This window comes from Oncorhynchus kisutch, unplaced genomic scaffold (assembly GCF_002021735.2).
Source record: "Oncorhynchus kisutch isolate 150728-3 unplaced genomic scaffold, Okis_V2 scaffold2490, whole genome shotgun sequence".
Lineage (NCBI taxonomy): Eukaryota > Metazoa > Chordata > Actinopteri > Salmoniformes > Salmonidae > Oncorhynchus > Oncorhynchus kisutch.
This window is the reverse complement of record NW_022264435.1, coordinates 1-27,696: the sequence shown is the minus strand read 5'-3', so window position 1 is coordinate 27,696 and position 27,696 is coordinate 1. Positions and strand designations below refer to the sequence as shown.

Below are 27,696 nucleotides of genomic sequence, written 5' to 3'. Positions count from 1 at the left end.
TTGTATTTTTCAAACAGATTTATTAAAATTCCTTTCTTCGTGAAAGTCAACCTCAAGGTATTGAACCCATTCATGCCTGGATAGGATAGTATTGCTGTCCAAACGATTTCACTTCAAAAAAATAGAGCCTATTTAGAAAATATGACATTTCGGTTTCACTCAGTAGCATTTCCTCTTATAAATAGATGTATTTTGTCATCCTTTCCTCAATCACACCATCTATACAGACCATCAGGACCACAACACCAACGTTAGAACAGGGTGGTATCCATAGAGATAGATAGAGGACTCATCTATACAGACCATCAGGACCACGGTACCACAACACCAACGTTAGAACAGGGTGGTATCCATAGAGATAGATAGAGGACTCATCTATACAGACCATCAGGACCACGGTACCATAACACCAACGTTAGAACAGGGTGGTATCCATAGAGATAGATAGAGGACTCATCTACAGGCCATCAGGACCACGGCACCACAACACCAACGTTAGAACAGGGTGGTATCCATTATCTTTGTATCTGTGCCATTACAGCGTCTGACAGCATGGGCAGTGTCATTGAAGTAGTCAATCTTCTTCTTCACGATTAGCTGATCCCTCCTAATGACCCGGTTGGACATGACTCCAACAGGGTTACCAGGAGGGATCAGCCAATGAAGTTGGAAGTCCAACCCAGTTGACTACATTAAAATTGGTGGAAGCCCTCAGTGGCGCTGCCCATGCTAATACAGCCTTTTGGCCACTAGAGGCCTCTATCATTCTCTATGGTGGTATCCCACAAAGCAGGAGCAATGTTTTTAGCTCAGCTGGCTAACTACCGTAAATATTCTGAAACACCAGATTTCCTATCCTGGTCCCAAATCGGTTTGTGTTCTGGCCAACTCCATTGCTCATTGTCAAGCCAAACGTGTTTGGTATAACAATGAGTGAGAAAGAGTTGGCATGATGGCACAAACAAACAGCTTGTCAGTCAGGCTTCATATTTCCTAGTGCAGAGAGGTAAAACACACTTGTTATAAGTATGACATTCTCTCAGTACTTCCCATGCTAAACTTGAAACAGATGAGATATGAACCAGAGAAATACGAATTATATCCCAAATTGTCTCAAAGCAAGATGGCTGACATATTGTCTCCTGCTTTGTGAATTGCCACCCTGCACTATCAATCAAGTGATTAAATCAGCATGTAATCAATCAACAGATGAAGTAGAAATGTACAGTGAACAACAGAGCATTGGGGGGCACAGAGCAACAAATACAGATACATAAATACACACAGTAGACTTTCAAGGGTGCACACTCGCACCCTTTTACACTCCACCCTTAAATACAACATCTTACTTACACACTTACCAGGGTACATGCTCACAAACAGGTAGGAAGATATTCTTCAGACCATGTGATCTGACAAGGTAAAACCTTTAGGTTCCAGATAGATCCAATTACTAAGGTCCAGTAGATCCTATTACTAGGGGCCAGTTAGATCCTATTACTAGGGGCCAGTTAGATCCTATTACTAGGGGCCAGTTAGATCCTATTACTAGGGGCCAGTTAGATCCTATTACTAGGGGCCAGTTAGATCCTATTACTAGGGGCCAGTTAGATCCTATTACTAGGGTCCAGTTAGATCCTATTACTAGGGGCCAGTTAGATCCTATTACTAGGGGCCAGTTAGATCCTATTACTAGGGGCCAGTTAGATCATATTACTAGGGGCCAGTTAGATCCTATTACTAGGGTGCAGATAGATCCTATTACTAGGTTCCAGTTAGATCCTATTACTAGGGGCCAGTTAGATCATATTACTAGGGGCCAGTTAGATCCTATTACTAGGGTGCAGATAGATCCTATTACTAGGTTCCAGTTAGATCCTATTACTAGGGGCCAGTTAGATCCTATTACTAGGGTGCAGATAGATCCTATTACTAGGGTGCAGATAGATCCTATTACTAGGGTCCAGTTAGATCCTATTACTAGGGTCCAGTTAGATCCTATTACTAGGGTCCAGTTAGATCCTATTACTAGGGGCCAGTTAGATCCTATTACTAGGGTCCAGATCAGTATTTCCTTATCAGGACACGTGGTCAGATAAAACTCCTGGCCCTACATTATGTTGAATATCTTTGCTGAAGGAGAGAAGGGAAAAAAACACCCCCTGATTTTTAGTGCATAGCTTTGAATGCAGCAGCTATAGAATAGACCTTAGAATTGTGCCAAGGCCACCATGAGACAGTTATTACCCAGGAGACACCAGGGGGTGCCAAAGGGAACATTATGCCATGGCCTGGTAGTGCCAGGTTGAGCACACAGTGGGTTTGGTATTGGGGAGAAGGGTTGAGCAGCAGTGCAATTACATAGGCATCTTTGCAGAAATAGTACTATTGGCTTTTCCCACCCTTCTCTCCTGAAATACCGTATCTGTGTCTTGCCAGACATCAGCATCAGTCTGAGTGGGGCAGTTCCATCATGTTGTTGATGAATCATCTTAGACTTACACCAGTCTTTGTTCTCCAAGGTGAATCTAAATGAGGTTACAGTGGACTAGTGTTTATTTCTTGTACACGTGCAAATGAACACACACACCTGCGCACACAAATGTGTTTCAAACACACACACACACACACACACACGTACGTACGCACGTCTTAGGCTAGCGTTCATATAGATGTGGATATGGCTTTCTGTTCCGTCTCAGGCTTTAACACATGGATCGACAGGATCGAAACGGCACTTTCTCCTGAGACACTCCAAAAGCTGAGTCTTAATAGTCAATAACAGTCTTCTTCCTCTCGCCTCCATCTGTACTGATCTGACAAAAAAATGGGTGAAAACAAGAAGGTAGGATCTAACCAAAGGACCCACTTTCAGCTGTCCATTTTCTTTTCAGACCAGTGAGAACCAAGGGTAGGAGGCGAGGCGAAGAAGCCACAAGACTTGAGACACACCCCAAAAGCCCTCACTCTTATGAAAACTCTGGATACTAGACAAAAACCTGCAGCTTATTCTGAAAGGTGGAATAACATTCCAGGGGAAAAAGACATGGTTAACTACCTCGAAATGGAGTAGAACAGACATTCCTCTTTGTCGTGGAGGAAACGGGCCATGGTGTCTTGTCTACACATGACATTTGTATCTGCAATGTTAACACCCCCAGCGTCAAGTGAACTACATAGAAAAACATTGCGCAGAACAAACTGTCTTTGTCATGGAGGAAACGTGCCTCAGTCTGCTCTATAAATTATATTTCTATCTGCAATTTGTGATTGTTTTCACCCCACAGCACTAGAGGGCGCCGGTGAGGCACATGAGGACAGCCACGTGCAGAATCAGCAGGTAGCCAAGGAAGAGGTAGCGCGAGCGGGCCCGTGATGTCAGCAGCTTGGAGCAGTACAGGCTCCGCCCCCGAAGCCAGCGCCTGCAGGCCAGCATCCCGCCTTTCACCTGGTTAGGAGAGGAGAGGGAGAGTCGTTCGTCAAACAGGCATTGGTAATCATATTGGTTGCCATTGGTCAAGAAGAACAGTCCTAGCCTGAGTGCCAGTCTGCTTGTGCCATCAGGTCAACTCCTTGTCATGCCAAACAAGTTTGCCTTGCAATGACAGTAATGGAGTTGGCCAGAGCACATAGTAGAATGAGGATGCACATGTCAAAAAACACACATTTCAGCTTGATTCTTTTTACATTAGTTGAATTCAATATCTAAACCAGCCCCAACATGATTTATGCTTTATGATTTATGCCTTATGCTGACAAGAGCACAAACAGATCTGGGACCAGGTAGTTCTGCATCGGTGGCGGCCGGTGCCGTTTAAGATTAGGGAGGATGTTGTTTTTTGGTGCATGGCCTTATTTCTATTACATCATAATGGATGATGTCATTCATATTCTATTCACCCAGCTAAATGTAACATCCATAGATTTAGGCTCCTACAAGATACTCAACTTTGCCGTATATGTATCATGATGTTGCTACACCCTCCTAGCCTACAAATGAAAGTTTATAATGTAGTTGCACAGGTCGAGAGACAAATTTTGGTAATCAAAATGACAGACAGGCTGCATATAATCACACAAAACAGTGTACAGCAAGCAATGCAGCCTTGAACACACCTGCCTGCGTTTAGCCGATCTGGGGTGTAATCAATTAGTTGCAAAATGGAAAAATATATTTTCTTTGGACAAAGTCTCTCCCCATTTCATTTGCTTCCATTTTTTTTCCTTTTCTTTTTTTTTACCGTTTTCTCCCCAATTTCGTGGTTTCCAATTGGTAGTTACAGTCCTGTCTCATCGCTGCAACTCCCGTAGGGACTCGGGAGAGGCGAAGGTCGATCCCTGCCGGCCAAACCCTCCCCTAACCCGGACGACGCTGGGCCAATTGTGTGCCGCCCCATGGGTTTCCCGGTCGCGGTCGGCTACGACAGAGCCTGGACTCTAACCCAGAATCTCTAGTGGCACAGCTAGCACTGCGATGCAGTCCCTTAGACCACTGCGCCACTCAGGAGGCCCATATTTGCTTCCATTTATTAAGAAACGTTTTGAAACAGAATCGGCGGAATGAATACACCCGATCACACAGTTCACTTTCATAGTATCCACATACAGCATCAAACACTTTCCTTCTGGCATCTACAGGCACTCCTCCTCTCACCTGTTCCCTTCGCTTGTGGACTTCAGTGCATAACAGTGGTCTGTGACCAGGTGCAACAACAAAAAAACGTCTCCAAGCCAAACCGCTACTCAGCCTTCATTATTGTCACCATATTAAGGTTAACGTCAACCTAGAACTAACACGTTAGTAAACCCACAATCCAATCCATGTGTATAATCACACAAAACAGTGTACAGCAAGCAGTTTAGCAGTTACACCGATTGGCCACGGTGGCAAAAAAAATAAAAATGAATTGGATTGAGATGCAGCTCATGCAAAGAAACAAACATCCCTGGTTTAATCAGACCGATTTGAATGGGGACTTTTAAAATTATGCCAAATAACTTTCCACAGGATTGCAAGACATCGACTAATTTAAGTTTTGTGAGTAACACTGACCTTGCGTGTGACCAGGGGTTCGTTGGGGTTGAGGATGAGGGCCTCCCACTCCTCCTCTGTATCCAGCTGGATGCTGAAGTCTCTCTGGGTCGTCCTGGATGGACTGGAGTCAACGCTGGAGAGGAAAGAGACGCCTTTACTACTAAGTGTGTGTGTGAATTCAATTCATCGGCGGAATGAATACACCCGATCACACAGTTCACTTTCATAGTATCCACATACAGCATCAAATTACTTTATTCATGTGCTTCTGCAACAACAACCAAAACTACATCATCATCAAATCATCATGAACCGTTACCAGCATAACAACTACTGACCGGTCTATTTAAAAAGCACCTGTGTCAGAAAGTAGGAACATGTGCCAAAGAGAAAGGGTCTTTTCTCATTGATGAGAATTAAGAATCATTTTGAAAGATTCTCGAGAGTAGGAGCTAAGGGTCTATTCTTATTCACCAGAATTAAGAAGAATTTCTAGAGATTCTCGAGAGGTATTGATTCTCGAGAGGTATTGATTCTCGAGAGACATTACTGTAATGTAAAGTTAAGTATTTCTCAAGTCTCAAACGATACCTCCGGAGTTCACGCACAGCACTCACCCCACAGCTGCACCCCTCTAAGCAGGACAGTGTAAACAGCATTTTCAATGTATAGTTTATTGAGTTTTCACCTGAAACTGCAGTAACAGCCTGCTACATTCTGAAATGATGGCTGTATATTTAAGAAAGTGATGCTCAACACTGTTTTTCCTCCCTTGGCTGCTCTGAGCCAACATCCAGGCAAGGAGCTGATCAACTCACTAGGGGATTTATCAAAGTACTCAGTCGCAATTTTGCATTTACCACATATAATAACTTCCACGATATTGATAAAATGAAGCCTGGTTTGTTGAAAGGTGACTTTAATATGCTGAAACTATACTTTTCGTATGAGAGGGGTAAACGTTAACGTTTGATATGCTAACGTTACGAGCTAGCATAGCTGACTAGCTGTATTATTGTCTTACTTTTTTTATCCAGAGCGACTTTCATGAGCAGTTAGGGTTAAGGGCACACTAGCAGATTTCTTTCACCTAGTCGGTTCTGGGATTCGAACCAGCAAACGCTCGGTTACCTGCACAACGCCCTTAAACGCTGGGCTACCTGCTCCCCATTGCAAGCTACATCTTTGCAAGCTAAGTTTAGCTAGTTTGGTTGCATTATTCAAGAGTGTAATAGGGTTTGGTTGCATTATTCAAGAGTGTGATACAGTTTGGTTGCATTATTCAAGAGTGTAATAGGGTTTGGTTGCATTATTCAAGAGTGTGATACAGTTTGGTTGCATTATTCAAGAGTGTGATACGGTTTGGTTGCATTATTCAAGAGTGTAATAGGGTTTGGTTGCATTATTCAAGAGTGTAATAGGGTTTGGTTGCATTATTCAAGAGTGTGATACGGTTTGGTTGCATTATTCAAGAGTGTGATACGGTTTGGTTGCATTATTCAAGAGTGTAATAGGGTTTGGTTGCATTATTCAAGAGTGTGATACGGTTTGGTTGCATTATTCAAGAGTGTGATACGGTTTGGTTGCATTATTCAAGAGTGTAATAGGGTTTGGTTGCATTATTCAAGAGTGTAATAGGGTTTGGTTGCATTATTCAAGAGTGTAATAGGGTTTGGTTGCATTATTCAAGAGCGTGATACGGTTTGGTTGCATTATTCAAGAGCGTGATACGGTTTGGTTGCATTATTCAAGAGCGTGATACGGTTTGGTTGCATTATTCAAGAGCGTGATATGGTTTGGTTGCATTATTCAAGAGCGTGATACGGTTTGGTTGCATTATTCAAGAGCGTGATACGGTTTGGTTGCATTATTCAAGAGCGTGATATGGTTTGGTTGCATTATTCAAGAGCGTGATATGGTTTGGTTGCATTATTCAAGAGCGTGATATGGTTTGGTTGCATTATTCAAGAGCGTGATATGGTTTGGTTGCATTATTCAAGAGCGTGATATGGTTTGGTTGCATTATTCAAGAGCGTGATAGGGTTTGGTTGCATTATTCAAGAGCGTGATACGGTTTGGTTGCATTATTCAAGAGCGTGATATGGTTTGGTTGCATTATTCAAGAGCGTGATATGGTTTGGTTGCATTATTCAAGAGCGTGATACGGTTTGGTTGCATTATTCAAGAGCGTGATATGGTTTGGTTGCATTATTCAAGAGCGTGATATGGTTTGGTTGCATTATTCAAGAGCGTGATATGGTTTGGTTGCATTATTCAAGAGCGTGATATGGTTTGGTTGCATTATTCAAGAGCGTGATACGGTTTGGTTGCATTATTCAAGAGCGTAGTTAATATATTTTAGAGGAAGAGTTGCTTGCATTGTTGAATAGTTTCAAAGCTTACTGGCTAGTCAGTGGCTGTTGCCATACTGATATTTACAGAGAATTTGGAGAGCAAGAATGTCACGTTGCCAGTCTCAACGAGAGGTAAGGCAAGCTTGTAACGTAAATTGAAAAGTTGATGTACATATTATGTAAATTGAAATCTTGTCATGCTGCCTCTCCTTAAATATTTGTCAATGAGAATAGTCTCTAAGTGCATTTGTGTGTGTATTACACCATGCGCCATTGTGCGCAAATCGATTTTGTCCCTCCACACGATCCCGATACACAGGTTGAAATATCAAAACAAACTCTGAACCAATTATATTAATTTGGGGACAGGTCGAAAAGCATTAAACATTTATGGCAATTTATCTAGCTAGCAGTTACTAGCTAATTTGTCTTATTTAGCTAGCTTTCTGTTGCTAGCTAATTTGTCCTGGGATATAAACATTGAGTTGTTATTTTACCTGAAATGCACAAGGTCCTCTACTCCGACAATTAATCCACACATAAAACGGTCAACCGAATTGTTTCTAGTCATCTATCCTCATTCCAGGCTTTTTCTTCTTTGGACTTTATATGCCGATTGGCAACTAACTTTCATAATAAGATGTATTACCACAACCAACCGACCGACCTCTGTTCATATTTCAATCACCCATGTGGGTATATGCTTCTAAAAGCCAATGAGGAGATGGGAGAGGCAGGACTTGCATTGCGTTCAGCGTCACAAATAGAAGCAACTTCTATTTTAGTGCCTGGCAACGCAGACGCTCTTTGGCGCGCGCGAGCAGTGTGGGTGCAATGATTGAATAACATTATTATTTTGCAACGCTCGCACACGCGTCCGGTTTGGGTAGCATGATAGAGTGTGAGAGACAGAGACAGAGTGGGTATGTTATTAATGGTCAAATTAAAGTTTATTAGCTGCATTTCCTGCCGTCTCCCCTAATGTCAGTGATGGTGTTGACATTGAAGGCTGTAGTGAATGTTGAGAATGCTGTGAGGCTAGGCTGCTGTTTGGCATGACAATGAGTTGGCATGGTAACTCAAACAGACTGGCACCCACACATAGTGTGAGAATAGCTGTGCGTGTGTGTGTCCAGTTGTGGCAAAATCTTTACCTATCCCAGTACTACAGAATACATATTATCCTCCTCCTCAGACCAGACCCCTCCCCTAGGCATGTCTCAACCCTGCATTAGTGTGTGTGTGTGTGTGCATGTCACCTCTTGGCTCTGTCCTCAGCCAGTCCCAGAGCTTCCTCGGCTGCTTCCCTCCTGGTCCTCTCTTCAGCCAGACTCTCACTTAGCTGAACCACACTCTGCTCCACCTCCACCAGCCTGCAACACACACACACAATGTAGTCATTCTGACACTCCTTCATGCCAAACAGTCTGGCATCACGGTATTCTCAATGTTCACTATGAAACCGTATTTATGAGAGGTCACTGATTGGTTGTTGATATATATGAAGACTGGCAGACTGTTTGGCTTGACACTGACAGCAATGGTTGGCAAGAGCACAAACAGATCTGGAAACAGGCTCACCATGCATGGACACAGAGAGCGAGAGAAAAAGGGAGAGAAAGAAAGAGAGAACATAATAGAGAGAGAGAGCAAAACATACCAAGAAAGTGAGAGAGCGAGAGAGAGTTTGAGAGAGAGACAGACGAAGGGACAGAGAGTCACCTGGTCCTGAGCTCGCCGGCCTCCAGTGCTTCCATGTCTACCACAGCACTGCTCCTCTCCTGGGGAGCTCCCGGAGCCACTTCTACAGACACCGCCCCCTGCTGGACGGGAGAGCAAACAGCAGGACATTTGAGCTGATTCACTTCAGTAGGATGAGCATGTGTCCAACGTTATATGCAAACATAAATATAGTAACCTACTGACACAGAGTACATCCAGGCTACTATTCATTAAAACACACACGGACAAGGATATACACACAGTCAGACACAGATACCAGACAAACACACACAAACACACAATAGTCATTCAGACACCAGACAAGCCTAAGACACACACACACACACACGACTTTCTACCTTTGCAAGGCCCTGGTGGTGCTGGTTAGGCAGGGCCTGGTTCTCCAGCCAATAGCAGCGGTTCTGGGTGTCTCTCAGCGTCTGAGACACTGCCCTCAGCTGGGCCGACACACCCCCTTTCTCCTCCACCACCTGCTGCAGCTGAGATAGGGAGATGAGGAGAGGACAGAGGAGCGGTTGGGAGGAGAGAAGATCTGTGTTGAGTATGGTGAACTTAGTGGAAACTGATTCAATACCTGTGCGTTGGTTTCTGTGTTCAGCACTTTGGTTGCAGAGCTGATTTGTGTTGTTTTGTGAGTGCGTGCGTGTTCAGTACCTTGGCGTTGAGCTGCTGGCAGTGCAGATCTCTCTGCTGGATCTCATAGAGGCAGCGCTGCAGGTGACTCTGCAGCTGAGTTCTCTCCGCCTGGAGCTGGGTCAGTGACGGGTCATCAGACACATCCTTCCCCACCAGGGCCATGGTCTCCTTCCTCTCCCCAGCCAGACGCTGGCACTCAGCCTGCAGCCTGCTACTCTCTGACCTGGGGAAGAACAGAGGTCAGAGGTCATTGCAGCAACACTTGAGTGACCCACTGGTGGACCCAGTCAGTAGTGTGGTTTCTTCAGTAGCCTCTGTTTAGTAGCAGACAATCAATCTATTTGTATGGCTGTAGTAAGCAGTGAACCACTACTGGGCAAACCAAGGAACACACATGGAGGCGTGGGTCAGGGGAGATTCCAAATCCACTTCAAACACAGTCAATATAAGAGCTGTATTGAAAATAGATGTGCCTTCTTTTTTTTTCTTTCAATTCTCTAACAAATGGAATTGAGACCTGGTTTGTATTGGAGATGGGATTGGCAGGAGATCTAGCAGCTGAAGGGGATTGTCACCACCTGACAACTCATATAGTGCTTGACCATGGGGACCTGCCAGGGCATGTGAGCGAGTGGGGGTTGGGAGAACTCTGTGTGGGTGGGGAGACAACCTGAAGGGACACCATGAGGACAGATAGATGGGCTGTCACCTGCTGGTGAGCTAAAGACTGTCTGGTGCAGCAACAGTTTCCACTGTGGTAACTAGATGCCATCTGTTGCATAACAATTATATAATTTGCAATTTTTTTGGTGAAATGTGAAGCGGGGCCTTTGTTCACCATTTACACTCAGGGGAATTGGCAAATATGAACAGGGCCAAATTGTAATTTTTCTAACAGAAAATAATATGAGAAGCATAGGGCTATGTACAATCATGGTAGCAGTTGAAAGGGACCTTGGAGATTATGGGGAAATGATCAGAACAAAGGTGAGGAGACAACATTTCATCTGACAAGACCGAATCCAAAAATAAACTGCTGCTACTTTTCGCAGCATCTGTATACATTTGGTAACATGATAACAATATTCACGCAACATTTGGGGTAATTGCAACATAAGACAATAAAATGACAAGTGAGAGGTCTGACTGGTGTCTCCATGAGGCCTTACACCTCTCCAAACTGTGGGTTTGAGTGAGAGGTCTGACTGGTGTCTCCATGAGGCCTTACACCTCTCCAAACTGTGGGTTTGAGTGAGAGGTCTGACTGGTGTCTCCATGAGGCCTCACACCTCTCCAAACAGTGGGTTTGAGTGAGAGGTCTGACTGGTGTCTACATGAGGCCACACACCTCTCCAAACTGTGGGTTTGAGTGAGAGGTCTGACTGGTGTCTCCATGAGGCCTCACACCTCTCCAAACTGTGGGTTTGAGTGAGAGGTCTGACTAGTGTCTCCATGAGGCCATGCACCTCTCCAAACTGTGGGTTTGAGTGAGAGGTCTGACTGGTGTCTCCATGAGGCCTCACACCTCTCCAAACTGTGGGTTTGAGTGAGAGGTCTAACTAGTGTCTCCATGAGGCCTCACACCTCTCCAAACTGTGGGTTTGAGTGAGAGGTCTGACTGTCTCCATGAGGCCTCACACCTCTCCAAACTGTGGGTTTGAGTGAGAGGTCTGACTGGTGTCTACATGAGGCCTCACACCTCTCCAAACTGTGGGTTTGAGTGAGAGGTCTGACTGTCTCCATGAGGCCTCACACCTCTCCAAACTGTGGGTTTGAGTGAGAGGTTTAACTGGTGTCTACATGAGGCCACACACCTCTCCAAACTGTGGGTTTGAGTGGGAGGTCTGACTGTCTCCATGAGGCCTCACACCTCTCCAAACTGTGGGTTTGAGTGAGAGGTCTAACTGGTGTCTACATGAGGCCACACACCTCTCCAAACTGTGGGTTTGAGTGAGAGGTCTAACTGGTGTCTACATGAGGCCACACACCTCTCCAAACTGTGGGTTTGAGTGAGAGGTCTAACTGATGTCTCCATGAGGCCTCACACCTCTCCAAACTGTGGGTTTGAGTGGGAGGTCTGACTGTCTCCATGAGGCCTCACACCTCTCCAAACTGTGGGTTTGAGTGAGAGGTCTAACTGGTGTCTACATGAGGCCACACACCTCTCCAAACTGTGGGTTTGAGTGAGAGGTCTAACTGGTGTCTCCATGAGGCCACACACCTCTCCAAACTGTGGGTTTGAGTGAGAGGTCTAACTGGTGTCTCCATGAGGCCACACACCTCTCCAAACTGTGGGTTTGAGTGAGAGGTCTGACTGTCTACATGAGGCCACACACCTCTCCAAACTGTGGGTTTGAGTGAGAGGTCTGACTGGTGTCTACATGAGGCCACACACCTCTCCAAACTGTGGGTTTGAGTGAGAGGTCTAACTGGTGTCTCCATGAGGCCTCACACCTCTCCAAACTGTGGGTTTGAGTGAGAGGTCTGACTAGTGTCTCCATGAGGCCTCACACCTCTCCAAACTGTGGGTTTGAGTGAGAGGTCTGACTGGTGTCTCCATGAGGCCTCACACCTCTCCAAACTGTGGGTTTGAGTGAGAGGTCTGACTGGTGTCTCCATGAGGCCACACACCTCTCCAAACTGTGGGTTTGAGTGAGAGGTCTGACTGGTGTCTCCATGAGGCCACACACCTCTCCAAACTGTGGGTTTGAGTGAGAGGTCTGACTGGTGTCTCCATGAGGCCACACACCTCTCCAAACTGTGGGTTTGAGTGAGAGGTCTGACTGTCTCCATGAGGCCACACACCTCTCCAAACTGTGGGTTTGAGTGAGAGGTCTGACTGGTGTCTCCATGAGGCCTCACACCTCTCCAAACTGTGGGTTTGAGTGAGAGGTCTGACTGGTGTCTACATGAGGCCTCACACCTCTCCAAACTGTGGGTTTGAGTGAGAGGTCTGACTGGTGTCTACATGAGGCCACACACCTCTCCAAACTGTGGGTTTGAGTGAGAGGTCTGACTGGTGTCTACATGAGGCCACACACCTCTCCAAACTGTGGGTTTGAGTGAGAGGTCTGACTGGTGTCTCCATGAGGCCTCACACCTCTCCAAACTGTGGGTTTGAGTGAGAGGTCTGACTGGTGTCTCCATGAGGCCACACACCTCTCCAAACTGTGGGTTTGAGTGAGAGGTCTGACTGGTGTCTCCATGAGGCCACACACCTCTCCAAACTGTGGGTTTGAGTGAGAGGTCTGACTGTCTACATGAGGCCACACACCTCTCCAAACTGTGGGTTTGAGTGAGAGGTCTGACTGGTGTCTACATGAGGCCACACACCTCTCCAAACTGTGGGTTTGAGTGAGAGGTCTAACTGGTGTCTCCATGAGGCCTCACACCTCTCCAAACTGTGGGTTTGAGTGAGAGGTCTGACTAGTGTCTCCATGAGGCCTCACACCTCTCCAAACTGTGGGTTTGAGTGAGAGGTCTGACTGGTGTCTCCATGAGGCCTCACACCTCTCCAAACTGTGGGTTTGAGTGAGAGGTCTGACTGGTGTCTCCATGAGGCCACACACCTCTCCAAACTGTGGGTTTGAGTGAGAGGTCTGACTGGTGTCTCCATGAGGCCACACACCTCTCCAAACTGTGGGTTTGAGTGAGAGGTCTGACTGGTGTCTCCATGAGGCCACACACCTCTCCAAACTGTGGGTTTGAGTGAGAGGTCTGACTGTCTCCATGAGGCCACACACCTCTCCAAACTGTGGGTTTGAGTGAGAGGTCTGACTGGTGTCTCCATGAGGCCTCACACCTCTCCAAACTGTGGGTTTGAGTGAGAGGTCTGACTGGTGTCTACATGAGGCCTCACACCTCTCCAAACTGTGGGTTTGAGTGAGAGGTCTGACTGGTGTCTACATGAGGCCACACACCTCTCCAAACTGTGGGTTTGAGTGAGAGGTCTGACTGGTGTCTACATGAGGCCACACACCTCTCCAAACTGTGGGTTTGAGTGAGAGGTCTAACTGGTGTCTCCATGAGGCCTCACACCTCTCCAAACTGTGGGTTTGAGTGAGAGGTCTAACTGGTGTCTCCATGAGGCCTCACACCTCTCCAAACTGTGGGTTTGAGTGAGAGGTCTAACTGGTGTCTCCATGAGGCCTCACACCTCTCCAAACTGTGGGTTTGAGTGAGAGGTCTGACTGGTGTCTCCATGAGGCCTCACACCTCTCCAAACTGTGGGTTTGAGTGAGAGGTCTGACTGGTGTCTACATGAGGCCTCACACCTCTCCAAACTGTGGGTTTGAGTGAGAGGTCTGACTGGTGTCTACATGAGGCCACACACCTCTCCAAACTGTGGGTTTGAGTGAGAGGTCTGACTGGTGTCTACATGAGGCCACACACCTCTCCAAACTGTGGGTTTGAGTGAGAGGTCTGACTGGTGTCTCCATGAGGCCTCACACCTCTCCAAACTGTGGGTTTGAGTGAGAGGTCTGACTGGTGTCTCCATGAGGCCACACACCTCTCCAAACTGTGGGTTTGAGTGAGAGGTCTAACTGGTGTCTCCATGAGGCCTCACACCTCTCCAAACTGTGGGTTTGAGTGAGAGGTCTGACTGGTGTCTCCATGAGGCCTCACACCTCTCCAAACTGTGGGTTTGAGTGAGAGGTTTAACTGGTGTCTCCATGAGGCCTCACACCTCTCCAAACTGTGGGTTTGAGTGAGAGGTCTGACTGGTGTCTCCATGAGGCCTCACACCTCTCCAAACTGTGGGTTTGAGTGAGAGGTCTGACTGGTGTCTCCATGAGGCCTCACACCTCTCCAAACTGTGGGTTTGAGTGAGAGGTCTGACTGGTGTCTCCATGAGGCCTCACACCTCTCCAAACTGTGGGTTTGAGTGAGAGGTCTGACTGGTGTCTCCATGAGGCCTCACACCTCTCCAAACTGTGGGTTTGAGTGAGAGGTCTGACTGGTGTCTCCATGAGGCCTCACACCTCTCCAAACTGTGGGTTTGAGTGAGAGGTCTAACTGGTGTCTCCATGAGGCCTCACACCTCTCCAAACTGTGGGTTTGAGTGAGAGGTCTGACTGGTGTCTCCATGAGGCCTCACACCTCTCCAAACTGTGGGTTTGAGTGAGAGGTCTGACTGGTGTCTCCATGAGGCCTCACACCTCTCCAAACTGTGGGTTTGAGTGAGAGGTCTGACTAGTGTCTCCATGAGGCCTCACACCTCTCCAAACTGTGGGTTTGAGTGAGAGGTCTGACTAGTGTCTCCATGAGGCCTCACACCTCTCCAAACTGTGGGTTTGAGTGAGAGGTCTGACTAGTGTCTCCATGAGGCCTCACACCTCTCCAAACTGTGGGTTTGAGTGAGAGGTCTGACTGGTGTCTCCATGAGGCCTCACACCTCTCCAAACTGTGGGTTTGAGTGAGAGGTCTGACTGGTGTCTCCATGAGGCCTCACACCTCTCCAAACTGTGGGTTTGAGTGAGAGGTCTGACTGGTGTCTCCATGAGGCCTCACACCTCTCCAAACTGTGGGTTTGAGTGAGAGGTCTGACTGGTGTCTCCATGAGGCCTCACACCTCTCCAAACTGTGGGTTTGAGTGAGAGGTCTGACTGGTGTCTCCATGAGGCCTCACACCTCTCCAAACTGTGGGTTTGAGTGAGAGGTCTGACTGGTGTCTCCATGAGGCCTCACACCTCTCCAAACTGTGGGTTTGAGTGAGAGGTCTGACTGGTGTCTCCATGAGGCCTCACACCTCTCCAAACTGTGGGTTTGAGTGAGAGGTCTGACTGGTGTCTCCATGAGGCCTCACACCTCTCCAAACTGTGGGTTTGAGTGAGAGGTCTGACTGGTGTCTCCATGAGGCCTCACACCTCTCCAAACTGTGGGTTTGAGTGAGAGGTCTGACTGGTGTCTCCATGAGGCCTCACACCTCTCCAAACTGTGGGTTTGAGTGAGAGGTCTGACTGGTGTCTCCATGAGGCCTCACACCTCTCCAAACTGTGGGTTTGAGTGAGAGGTCTGACTGGTGTCTCCATGAGGCCACACACCTCTCCAAACTGTGGGTTTGAGTGAGAGGTCTGACTGGTGTCTCCATGAGGCCACACACCTCTCCAAACTGTGGGTTTGAGTGAGAGGTCTGACTGGTGTCTCCATGAGGCCACACACCTCTCCAAACTGTGGGTTTGAGTGAGAGGTCTGACTGGTGTCTACATGAGGCCACACACCTCTCCAAACTGTGGGTTTGAGTGAGAGGTCTGACTGGTGTCTCCATGAGGCCTCACACCTCTCCAAACTGTGGGTTTGAGTGAGAGGTCTGACTGGTGTCTCCATGAGGCCTCACACCTCTCCAAACTGTGGGTTTGAGTGAGAGGTCTGACTGGTGTCTCCATGAGGCCTCACACCTCTCCAAACTGTGGGTTTGAGTGAGAGGTCTGACTGGTGTCTCCATGAGGCCTCACACCTCTCCAAACTGTGGGTTTGAGTGAGAGGTCTAACTGGTGTCTCCATGAGGCCTCACACCTCTCCAAACTGTGGGTTTGAGTGAGAGGTCTAACTGGTGTCTCCATGAGGCCTAACACCTCTCCAAACTGTGGGTTTGAGTGAGAGGTCTGACTGGTGTCTCCATGAGGCCTCACACCTCTCCAAACTGTGGGTTTGAGTGAGAGGTCTGACTGGTGTCTCCATGAGGCCTCACACCTCTCCAAACTGTGGGTTTGAGTGAGAGGTCTGACTGGTGTCTCCATGAGGCCACACACCTCTCCAAACTGTGGGTTTGAGTGAGAGGTCTGACTGGTGTCTCCATGAGGCCACACACCTCTCCAAACTGTGCACAGTTCCTAAGTCATTTCAATACATGTATCAATCAAAGAAAGAGCCTTCAAGCTGTGCAATTGAGGAAGTTACATAATAATAATAAAATAAAGGTTAAGTAAATACAAAAATATATATTTAAAATAAAATAAAAGTGAAGCAAGCGCAGTGGAAGTTTTTAGTTTGGAACACAGCCCTGCATCCCCACCATTACACAAGTACTGTCTCGGTCTAGGTCAGGTGGGCATGCTCATTCTATTGCCAACAAGACTAGCCAAGTTCTAAAAAACAATGATACGGAGTTAGGATTTCACAAGGCACTTCAGAGAAACACACACATTTTGATGAGCAAAGAATGGAGTCGTGAGGGCATTCAGGTGCGTGTTCCACTGCACAATAAAGCAATACATTCTGTTTAGAACAACCCAGGGTATGATGGCACGTCATCCTCGTAATTCTACATCAAACAGAGATCATACATTTCCATACTGTGAATTTTGAAATGTGAAGTGCACATTTGGAGTGTGTGTGTGTGTGGTTTGCTTGTATTACATCAAAGACATATTTATTATAATCCTCGACGTCTCATCTTTCAGAACACATTGAGTGCTTTCGATTTACAGCATTGACCTCACCAATGTGCAAAAGTAACCCAATTGGCAGAAGTAATACAATTTAATGGCCAACTCAAATCTTTGTAGGTGCAGTTAGGATCTTACCTCAGTTCAGCCAGCTCTGCCTGGTACCCGCTGACTTCTGTTTCAGTCTGCAGTTTGAAGGCCTGTGCCTGCTGCAAGGCGCTCTGCAGCTCATCCACCCTCTGTCTCGTCTCCTTCAATAGACAAAACAAACCACTAGAGACACAACAACAACGCACATTGAGGAGACTCATTTGAACACTTCACAAAAAAACTGCATTCCTGCGACACAAACAGATTGTCATGCTTGCACACACCAAAGCCATGACAGGTAGATTAGCTTTTTGACTGGTCCCCTGCATGCTGTCAGGAAGTTCACACACCAAAGCCATGACAGGTAGATTAGCTTTTTGACTGGTCCCCTGCATGCTGTCAGGAAGTTCACACACCGAAGCCATGACAGGTAGATTAGCTTTTTGACTGGTCCCCTGCATGCTGTCAGGAAGTTCACACTCACAGCCTAAACCAAAACACAACCAAATGACAACCAAACAACAAGCATTGAGTCACAACTGGTGACTTACCAGCCCATCTCTCCCAGTCTGAAGGGCCTGAATACCACTGCTTCTATGGCTATTTGACTCCCCTGTGTTGGCGATGTCTACTACCTCTGGACCTAATCCTTGCCTGGACTCGAATGCCCTCTTTGCCCCAGCCAGCTCCTCCATCAGCCGGTCTCGGTCATCTTGGAGGCTGGCCATGGACCTAGAGAAAGCCGATACCTTACTGCTATACGTGTCGTTTTCCATGGAAACCCGTTGGAGCTGCCCTTCCTTCACTGACAAGGCCACAGACAGCTCGTCTACCAGTGAAGTGAGCTGGGAGGGAACATCTTTGCTCTCTAGAGCAGAGAGTTTCTGTACCAGTATGTGTCTCTCTTTCGCCAAGGTGGCCAGCTCCGAGGTTGTGTCGCCTAGATGTCTCTCCACCTTGGTCATGGCCCCCTGGGTCTCTCGGAGCTCCTTGTCATATCGGTTCCGGAGGATCTTGAAGTCCTCGATGAGCTGGTCGCGGTCATTCTGCAAGGTGGCCATGGCTTTACCCAGAGACTCGTTCTGGGACTTCAGGTCCGTGCTTTGGACTCTAGAATCGGACAGCAGCTTCTCAGCTTGCATCAGGTCCCTGGCCAGCTCAGCAACCCTCTGGTCAGCGGTCTCCTTCTCGTTTCTCATCAGTTCGACTTCTTGTTCAAAGGCATCGAGCTCACTGTTGTACTTGTCCTCTGCCTCTCCCAGTTTCTTCTCAGTCTCACGCTCCAGGAGCTGCAGGCTGCCTTTCCAGTCATCCGCTGCCACTTTCTGTGCAAACAGTTTTTGCTGGAGGTCGTTACATTCCGCAGCTTTAGCCGCCACGGCATGCTGCAAGTCGGCAATCACTTTGCCTTTATTCGTTTCTTGCATTCCCTTATTCATGGCCAATATGTTAGCTTCCAGATCAGTGACCTGTGTTTGAAGTTTGGAATTCGCAGCTTTTAAGGCATCGCTTGCCTCTCCTTCCCTCTCGAGTTCCAGAAGGGTCTTCCGGTTCTGCTTTTCAGCTGTGGCTTTTTGGTTTTCCAGGTTTTTGATGGCATCTTGCTGCTTCCTGAGCAACTCTTTCAACTGGCTGTCCTTCAAGAAGAGGACCTGATTCAAGTCTTCTCTATATCTGATCAGCTGTGCCCTGAGCATGGCATTCTCAGAGTTCAGATCATCCATCTGATGAAGGAGAGTCCTAATCTCGTGTTTAAGGCCCTTGGTTGCACTGAGGTCTCCTTCAGCCGACCCCTCCTTGCCTTGCATTACAGTCTGATTCCTTGCCTCAGACATCCTATATTCTGACATCAAACGCTCTCTCTCTGTCTGCAAGGAGACCATGGAGTTCCTGAATGTTTCCATCTGAGCAGCCATTTTTTCCTTTTCCTGAATGGACTTGTCAACTTTCATTTGAAGGGATTTGACTTTGTTCTCCAGCCTTCTGAACTCCTTGTCAGCTTTCTCCCTTTCATAGTACAAGGCAGTTATTCTGTCCTCGTAGCCTTCAACCTGGGCACGGTGATTGGCTTGCAGCTGTTCTAGATACCCAGACATCTGTCCATCTCTGGAGGACAGCAGAGAGGAGATTTCTGCATCTTTGTTCTGCAGGAGTGACTTCAGGTGCAGTGAAATGGCCTCCTGTTTCTCAGAATCAACCTGAAGCATGTCACTGTGAGACTGCGAGAGGAGTAGCTGGGACTCTGTGTCTAAGAGTGTATTTTCCAGCTGCTGGAGATCAAACTCCATTTTAGATGTGGAATCTACACTGCCAGTGAGATGTCTGTTGAGTGCACTCCTATCCTGTTCTAATCTCTCAACCTGGTCACTCAGTTCCTGCAACTGTTGATTCAGGAGCTCCACGGTTTCGTTAAGCTCTCTATTGCTGGCACCCATTATAAACAACTGCCTCTGCTGAGCTGTGGCAGCTACTGTGTAATCACCAAGTGTCCTTTCGAGCCTCGACTTGGTTACCTGCAGTTCAGTCATCTCCTTCTCCTTCACTCGAATGTCTTCAAGGAATCTCGTTATGACAAAGCCCTGTTCTAGAAGCTGGCTGTCCTTCTCATGCAAGGTATTTAGGAACATATCATTCCACTGTTTCACAGCATCGGTACCCTGAGGACTAGAGGACAGGGCTGCTAACTTAGCCAAATTAGTGTCAGCCTCTCTCTTCAGAGTATTCATCTGTAAATCTTGAGAATCTATTTTCCTCTTCAATTCTAAAACTACCTGACTCTCCTTCTCCTTGGAACCCAGAAGTTCCTCTATATGTTGCTGTAAAATTACCTCCCTCTCCATGAAAATACTCTTTTGCTGCTCAGCTACATGCTGTAGTGCTTTAGTTCTCTCCATGACCTGACATTCTGATTGATTGTTCTTTTCTGATACTACCTCAACCAATTGGTCTTTTTCAGAGCTAATGTTTGTCAAATCTTTCTTTGCCTCATTGAGAAGGTTCTTGTGTGTGGTAAGCTCAGCTTCAAGATGCTTCCTCCCTTCTTCTAGACAAGATATCCTCTCTGTCATTTCCCTCAGCTCCTTCTCCACCTGTTCATGCGCTGACTCTGAATCCTTCAGAGACCTTTCTAGGTCTAAGATCAGCTCCTGGTATTTGATGGAGTCATGTTGCAAATGATTGATTTCATGATGCTTTTCTTTCAGCAGTTCCTGTAGCTCCTTCTTTATATTTCTGGAGCCCTCATTGCCTCTCTGGAACATTTTGAGTTTCTCCTCAAACTCCTTAACCAACTTCAGCTGCTGTTCCTCCTTCTCCTGGCAAACCTGAGTAGCCTTCTCTTTGCTCTCAGTCAATTGAGAGGAGAGCTGTGTGTTCTGGGCTTGGAGAACATTGACTGTCTCTGTCAGTTCATCAATTCTTTCAGCGTTTTTGAGGATCACTATCTCCAAATATTCATTCTCATTTTTTACTTTGTCCGAGATCTCTTGGACATTTTCAAGCTCCTCTTGTAATATAGACTTGTCGTCCTCCAAGATCCTGACCTTCTCATTTAGGCTGGTGGTCTCTTGGCTGTGTCTGTTGATCATTTCTTGGAGCTCTGAGATTGCATCGTCTTTTTCTCCCAATTCCTTTTCATGCGTATTCTGCATTTGTTTAATTCTTTCAGAGAGAGTTTCTTTCCCCTTTTGCATTAATGTATTGATTTCCTGTTGGGAAGCGAGTTCTGTCTTCTGTGACTCAATCTGGGCAGTCAGTGAATTATTCAAAATGAGTGCATCATCTAGTTTAAGCTGCATGTTTTGCTCACATGCTTTTGATTCGGTGGGCCACTTTTCTAATGAACAGGTTGCTTCTTTGAGTGCCTCTGCCAGACTGCCATTGTTGAGCTGAATCTCTGTTAGCTTCCTTCTGAGTGCTTCTGAGGACTCTACAAGGCTGTGGATCTCTGCTTCCAAGTGGTTGTTTTTAATAGTCAACTCTTCAACTGTGGCTTTCTGCTTTTCATCAAACTCTAGCAAGTCTATTCTGATTTGTTTATTCTCCTCCTCCAGCTCTTCCATTTTCAGCTGCTTCGCCTTAGTAAACTTTCTCATCTTCTCTTTAATTTTCTCATTTTCATCCTCCATCTCCCCAACTTGTTTCTCCAGATTCTCCCTCTCAGCTTCAGATTTGTGTGCTTTAACGAGCGCTTCTTGTCTCTCTCTTCTTGCCCCCTCCAATAGTTGTCTCATCTTGTCCATTTCGCTACTGACATTCTCGTACGCTTGTAAAAGTGACTCATACTCCTGTTTCAGCTCTGTGTGCTTAGATTTCCACTCCGACAACTCATCCGTCTGCGAGTCTTTCAGGGACTCAAGCTGACACGAAAATGCCTGTTTCTGTTGGGTGATATTTTCTATGGTGAGTTTGAGGCTTTCACAGGCTGCAGATAAATTGTGATTATCATTGAGGATGCGATCAACCTCGGCAATGAGCTTCTCTTTCTCCCTGCTCAGGGATGATACCGAACTATCCAGGTCCTCTTTTTGTTGTTTCAACTTTGCAACAGACATTTCCAGTACAGTGGATGATGCCCCAATTTCTTCATTTTTAGCTGAGAGTATACGCATTTGTTCCTTCAGAGAACTATTATCTTTCAAGATTTCTTTCCTGGAAACTAAGGCTGCTTGAAGCTTCCTGGTGAGAAGTGCTGTTTTGCTTTGGTTGCCCTGATCCTTTGTTTTGCTGGCATCTTCTTGAGACCTCTGCTGAAGCTCATCAACTTCAGTCCTCATCTTTTCCATGGCAACTTCGTGAAGGTGAATCTGCCGCTGCAGTTGCTGTTCCAAGGCAGCAATAAGCTCTTCCTTTTCCGTGGCCAGAGACTGAGAAATCACCAGGGCATCATCTCTTTCCTTGAGACTCATCTCATGTTCTTCGGGGGATATCTTAAGATACTGGACCTCCTTCCCAATTACCCCAATCTGTTCAGAGGACTTATCCTGCAAACCAGGTATCTTTTGAAGAAGCTCCTCATGTACTTTTCCAGCTTCCTTTAGCTGAGCATCCAGCATGGCAACTTCACAGTTTAATTGTTCTATGACCATGAAGGCGCTTTCTTTTTCCTGCTGTAGTGATTCCATGTGCAGCTTAAGACTTTCCATTTCAGCCTGGGACTCTGCAGAATGGGACTGTGCTTTTTCAAGCTCCACTTTAAGCTGTTCCTTTTCTTCACCGAGTTGCTGTTGAGTTTCAGCCCAAGTGTTTTGGAGGATTTGAAGTTCAGACGATTGCTGGGCGATGGTAGTGAGTGCATTCTCCAGCTCTCCTTTCATTCGATCCCTGTCCTCTATTAGTTCTTTGCTTTCACTTATACATTTGTGCGACTGGGATTCTTTCTCACCAACAAGTGCTTCTAATGTGTGTTTTAGCTCCTCCACTGTGGCTTGTAATGGGCCCAACTGGTTCTGCAGCACCAGGTGGTCATCTACCATAGTTTGTTTTTCCTGCTGGTGCTGCTGCTCGGCCATCTCCACTGCTTGTTGCTGTCTTGCGAGCTCTTCCATCTTCTCCTTTATCTCTGCATGGGCTTTTTCAAGTTGACTTTCTGTGCAGCTCATTCGCTCAGATAATGCTTTGGACTTCTGTTCCAGTGCTATGAGAACCTTGTCCTTATTTGCCAACTCAGAGGACATGCTTTCCAGTTTGAAGTGAAGGGTTTCTAGCTCTGCTTGATATGATGAGGAGGCATGGACTTGACTCTCCCTGTCTGATAGGGATATGTTGAGGTCTTGAAGAGTTTTATCCCGTTCCTGTACAAGCAGTCTTAGGGTCTCCAATTCACCTAGCTGAGAGACTGAGGCCTGACTGATTTCTTCAAATTTCTTGACCTTCTGGTCGTAACTTAACTGGACAGCATTAAGGTCATTGGTCTGCTGACAGTGTTGTTCCAGGAGTGCTTTATAATCATCTTTTAATTCTGAAAGCTCTTGGGTGTACTTTTTCTCACTTTCTTGAGACTTCTTTATAGTCTCTTTTCGTGCCAGTAAAGCAGCTTGAGCCTTTTTCTGCATCATTGCCTTTTCTTGCTTCACCTTTGTTAACTCGTTTTCAATGTCAACAGCTGTCGCACTGGAGCTTGACATGTCCTCCTTCAAACTCTCCTCGCTCTTTCTCATATCCTCTTGAAGCTTCTCTAACCTCAGCATCATACCACTTCTCTCCTGTTCAAAAGCCTCGTCTTTCTCAGAGATTATGGAATTAAGTTGATCAATGATGATGCTCTTTTCATTGAGATTATGCAGAGCGGTTGTCAAACTTGCTTCTTGTTCATCTAGTTTCGCTTGCAAAGTTTGCATATTTATTTCAAAATGTTCTACAAGACTGTCTCGCACTGTTAAGACCTTGGCCAGTTCTAGGAGTTCACCCTCTTTCTGATTAACTTGCCGTTTAATATCTGCAACATTGTCTTCATGCTCTTTTGTAGTAGCTTGAGCTTGTAAAGTGAGTTCTTGCAACCTATCCTGTAAGCCTGAAATCTCAATTCCTTTATTCACATTCTGCTCTATTTGATGTTCATGCTCCTCTAGCTTCTTCAATAGTTCTTTCCTTACAACCAGAGCAGCTTGGAGCTTCTTTTTCATTACCTCTTTTTCTTTGGTTAACTTAGTGAGCTGAGTGTTGAGATGATCCTTTTCTTTAACCAAATCTACATTCTGCAAATCCTTGGTCTCAAGTTCACTTTGAGAGCGTGACAGATGAGCTTTGCTCTCTTCTAGTTGCAAGAACATATGTTCAAGCTGTGTCATAGAGCTACTTTGTGCATTTTCCAAGCTTTCCAGCTGCGAGAGGAAATTACTATTTTCCTCTGCGTATTTCATTCTTTCGTTTGAGGCGGATTCAATTACCTGTGCTACTGAAGCATCTTTCTCCCTCAACTGTTGACTGAGACCTGCTAGCAATTCCTTCTGGTGACTTATTTGGATGGTCATGCAGCTGACCTGCTCATCTTTCGTTTGGATGTCACTAAGTAGAGCTGTCTGTTTAATACCTGCCTCTCTCAGATGTTCAGTCTCAGTTTGGAGCTGTGCATGAAGGTGCTGTATATTTTCTTGAAATAAAACATTCTGTTGATTCTTACTTTGATAGCCCATTTCTTTATCGTTAAGGGTAGACTCTGTCCGTTTCAACAATTCCGAAACTTCATTTAATTCACCCCTCAAAGAATCTACCTCACACTGATGTCTTTCTCTCAACTGTTTGAGCATAGTTTGTAGGGAGACATTTTCCTCCTCTAAAGCAACTAATCTATCAGACATGGTTAGTGACAATACAGACAAATCTTTGTCAGAACACTCTTTGCTGACCTCTAATTGTCTTAACTCACTTTCCATATCTTGAAGAGCCTGCCTCAATTCAATATTATGCTTGTCTTTTTCCTTAACAGATACTAAGATGTTTTCAGTCTGAACCCTGGATGTGGATGCCTCTACCTCTTTCGCTTTAAGCAGATCTGAACCCTGTCTAATTGCTGTTGCTGCCTCTGCCAACTTTTCATGCAAACTATCTAGGTCTTGTTTCAATGCTTGAACTTTAAAATCTTTTGACCTAATTTCATTTTCAACACTTTTCAACTGCTCCGCAATGAGATATTTATCCTGCATCTCTCTATCCAGGACCGATAGCCACTCCTTCTCAGAGTCCTGAAGAGTTTGCCCTATCTTTTGAATGTCTGATTTCAATCCGGTGATTTCTTCACCTTTGACACTAACCTCAACCTGTAGTCTTTCCTTCTCAGCCACCATTTTCTCCATGACTTCGTTCATGCTGCTGGATTGCTGCTGCTTTTGGAGATGCAACTGCTCCTGCATTGTTTGTATCTGGCTGCTGTAGCTCTTGCCGTGTTCATCTCTCTCAATTATGAGTTTCTGAACTTCTTGCTGCAGACGTTCTTTTTCACTGATTGCTGCATCCAGCCGCTGTTGATTTTCTTGCTTTGACAGAGCTATCTCCTCTCTTAGCTTCTTATTTTGCTCTTCTAGTTTCTGCATTTCTGACACTACATGCTCTGCCTGTTTCACTTGTGCTGTGTACTGACTGTTAATGGCATGAAGAGACATCTCTCTCTGCTCAAGATTTTCTGTCAGTGCATTTACCTGAGCAGCCACATGCAAATACTGAGATTTTAGTCTCTCAATTTCGACAGTGAATGTTGAGGTGCTCCTTTGATGGGTAGCAAGGGCGTCTTCCTTTTGTTTTGAAAGGTCGACATTCAGTGTTTGGATTTGCCGAAGGTCTTGACGTAGCAAGGAAGACTCATTCCTCAGCACCTCTATGGTGCTTTCTGCTGCCTGAACTGTGCTGTTGCTTTCCCTGAGGGACTTGTTAAGACTGGACATCTCCTCGGCCCTTTGAGAAAGCATCGTCCGAGCTTCCTGGAGCTCCTCTAAATGAGTAGCATACTTCTCCTGAAGATTTACAAAGGCACTTTGGTTCTCCTCTGCCGACCGGCTGAGGCTTGCAGACTTAGTGGAGAGTTCCTGAATCTGATCCTGCAGTTGTGACACCAACTCTGTGCTCTCCATGAACTGGGTTTTGAAGAGGGTTGCTTCATCTGCCCTTCTCTGCAGCTCCTGAAGGGCCTTTGACTGGTCCATAATGGCAGTCCCTCTTTCCTCTAAGGCTTGTTGAAGTCGTGCCACTTCAGAGGACTGGGCACTGAGGCTACTATTGAGCTTTGAAACAGACTCTTGGAGATGTGAAAGCTGCTCTTTTAAGCACTCACATTCTGCATCTTTGGTATTGAGCTTTAAAACGGATCCTTGGAGGTACGAAAGCTGCTCTTTTAAGCTCTCACATTCTGTATCTTTGGTTTTGAGTTTTGAATTTAGGCTTTCACTAACAGCTGAGGAGGTGCTTTGTGCCTCAAGGATGAACTTGACTTTCTCTTTCAGGGTCTCTTTTAACAGGGATGATTCAGAGGTCAGGCTGTCAACTTGACCTCTGAGCTGTGTGGTGGAATCCTCCAGCTCTGAAACATATGTCCTTAAACTCACATAATCATCAACTTTCTGCTTAAGCTGTGCCTCTTGTTCTTCAAGCCTCCCACTGAGCTGATTACTCTGTTCCACCGCATTATCCAGATCACCCTGGAGCTGTTTCATTGTTTCCGCACTTGAATTCAGCTGGGTTTTGAAATCCTCAGATTCTAAGGTGAACTTCTCTCTGAGCAGACTCAGCTGTTTCTTCCGCCTCATGCAGCGAAACATCTTTGTCTTGAAGGCTTTTCTGAAGACTCTGAGCTTGTTGTCTGCAGCTCAGTGATGGCCTGGCTCATCTGACCCTCACCCTCTACTGACTTAATTTGCAACTGCTTAATAAACATCTCCTGCTGTTTTAGGGACTCACCTCTCTGCTGCAAATTCAAACCTAAGCTATCCCTGTCCGAGCAGGCTGCTGTCAGTTGCTTTGTTAAATTAGAAACATAACTGTCCCTGTTAGAAATCTCTGCCTTGAGAACTGAAATCTCTTCAAGTTTCTTGGATGCCTCTGTGACAGAGTTTTGAGTTCGGTTTTTAGTCTGACATTCTGTTCATTCAATGCTTGGATGTTGTCCCTAAGATCTAATATCTCAGTTTGCCTCTGTTCCATCTCTTCCCTTAGCTTCTTGTTTTCTGCTGCGTGGTTCTCCAGAGTGGTCTTCAGCTCTGTATTTTCAGACTCCAACTTCGCACTGCTCTCATTTATGACACCAAGCTGACTGCCTAGTGACTTCATTGACTCGTTCCTCTGGTCAGCTCATCTTGTGGTTTTCACAGTCCTGTGTCATTTGTCTGAAGGTCTCTTCTTTTTCTTCCAGATGCTGAGTCAGTTGTGACATTGTCCTTTAAGTGATTTAATCTCGCCCTGCAGTTGATTAAGTTATTCTGTAAAGAGCTCCACTCCTCTGCTTTCTGCTGCAACATGGTGTCTTTCTCTGTGAGCCCAGATTTCAGTGCGGTCCCCTGCTCCTGTAATAAAGCCAATGTCTCCTGGAGTTGCGACAACTCTCTCTGCTGGGCCTCTAATTGTGAGTTTTGATTTCTGATAGTCTTCTCTTTTTCGGTTATGTTGTTGTTCAGTTGATCAAGTTGGGTGTTCAAGCTGTCAACTTGGTCTTGTGAATGTGCAAGTGCCTCTTCACTCTCTCTAAGCAATTTGGTGAGATTAGTACATTTATTTGTTTTGTCCAGCAAACTCTCAACTCTCTGAAACTTCTGTTGTTTTGCTCTAGGACCTTGTTCGTTCAGTTCCTCTACTGCTACACTGAGCTCCTTTGTCTTTCAGTAGCCCTTCAATAATTTTGCAGTTTTCTGAATGTTGCATTCAAAATTGGAAGTTCTCTTTAATAAGTAAGTTCTTCTCCTTGCTTAATTCAGAAATGGACTCCGACTGTACAGCTAATTCCGCTGTTGCAGTATCTGCTTCTCCT

The 27,696-nt window shown here is 46.0% G+C and overlaps 1 protein-coding gene across 3 annotated transcripts; it reads right to left on the bottom strand.

The window, feature by feature from the left end:
- LOC109880465 (golgin subfamily B member 1-like) lies at positions 1–24,989 on the bottom strand. Of its 3 annotated transcripts, none has more exons than XM_031819720.1 (8): positions 17,798–24,989; positions 17,295–17,407; positions 9,787–9,991; positions 9,471–9,611; positions 9,112–9,212; positions 8,649–8,762; positions 5,054–5,168; positions 1–3,448 (listed from the first exon to the last, which is right to left on the bottom strand). In XM_031819720.1, exons 1-8 carry the CDS (start codon positions 24,887–24,889, stop codon positions 3,290–3,292), a joined length of 8,040 nt encoding a protein of 2,679 aa, XP_031675580.1. In that variant the 5' UTR covers positions 24,890–24,989; the 3' UTR covers positions 1–3,289. The 3 variants fall into 3 exon arrangements, with proteins under 3 accessions (XP_031675580.1, XP_031675581.1, XP_031675582.1); XM_031819721.1 differs by having other exon boundaries at positions 9,112–9,209; XM_031819722.1 differs by having other exon boundaries at positions 17,295–17,404.
- Between the last annotated feature and the right edge of the window lie 2,707 nt (positions 24,990–27,696).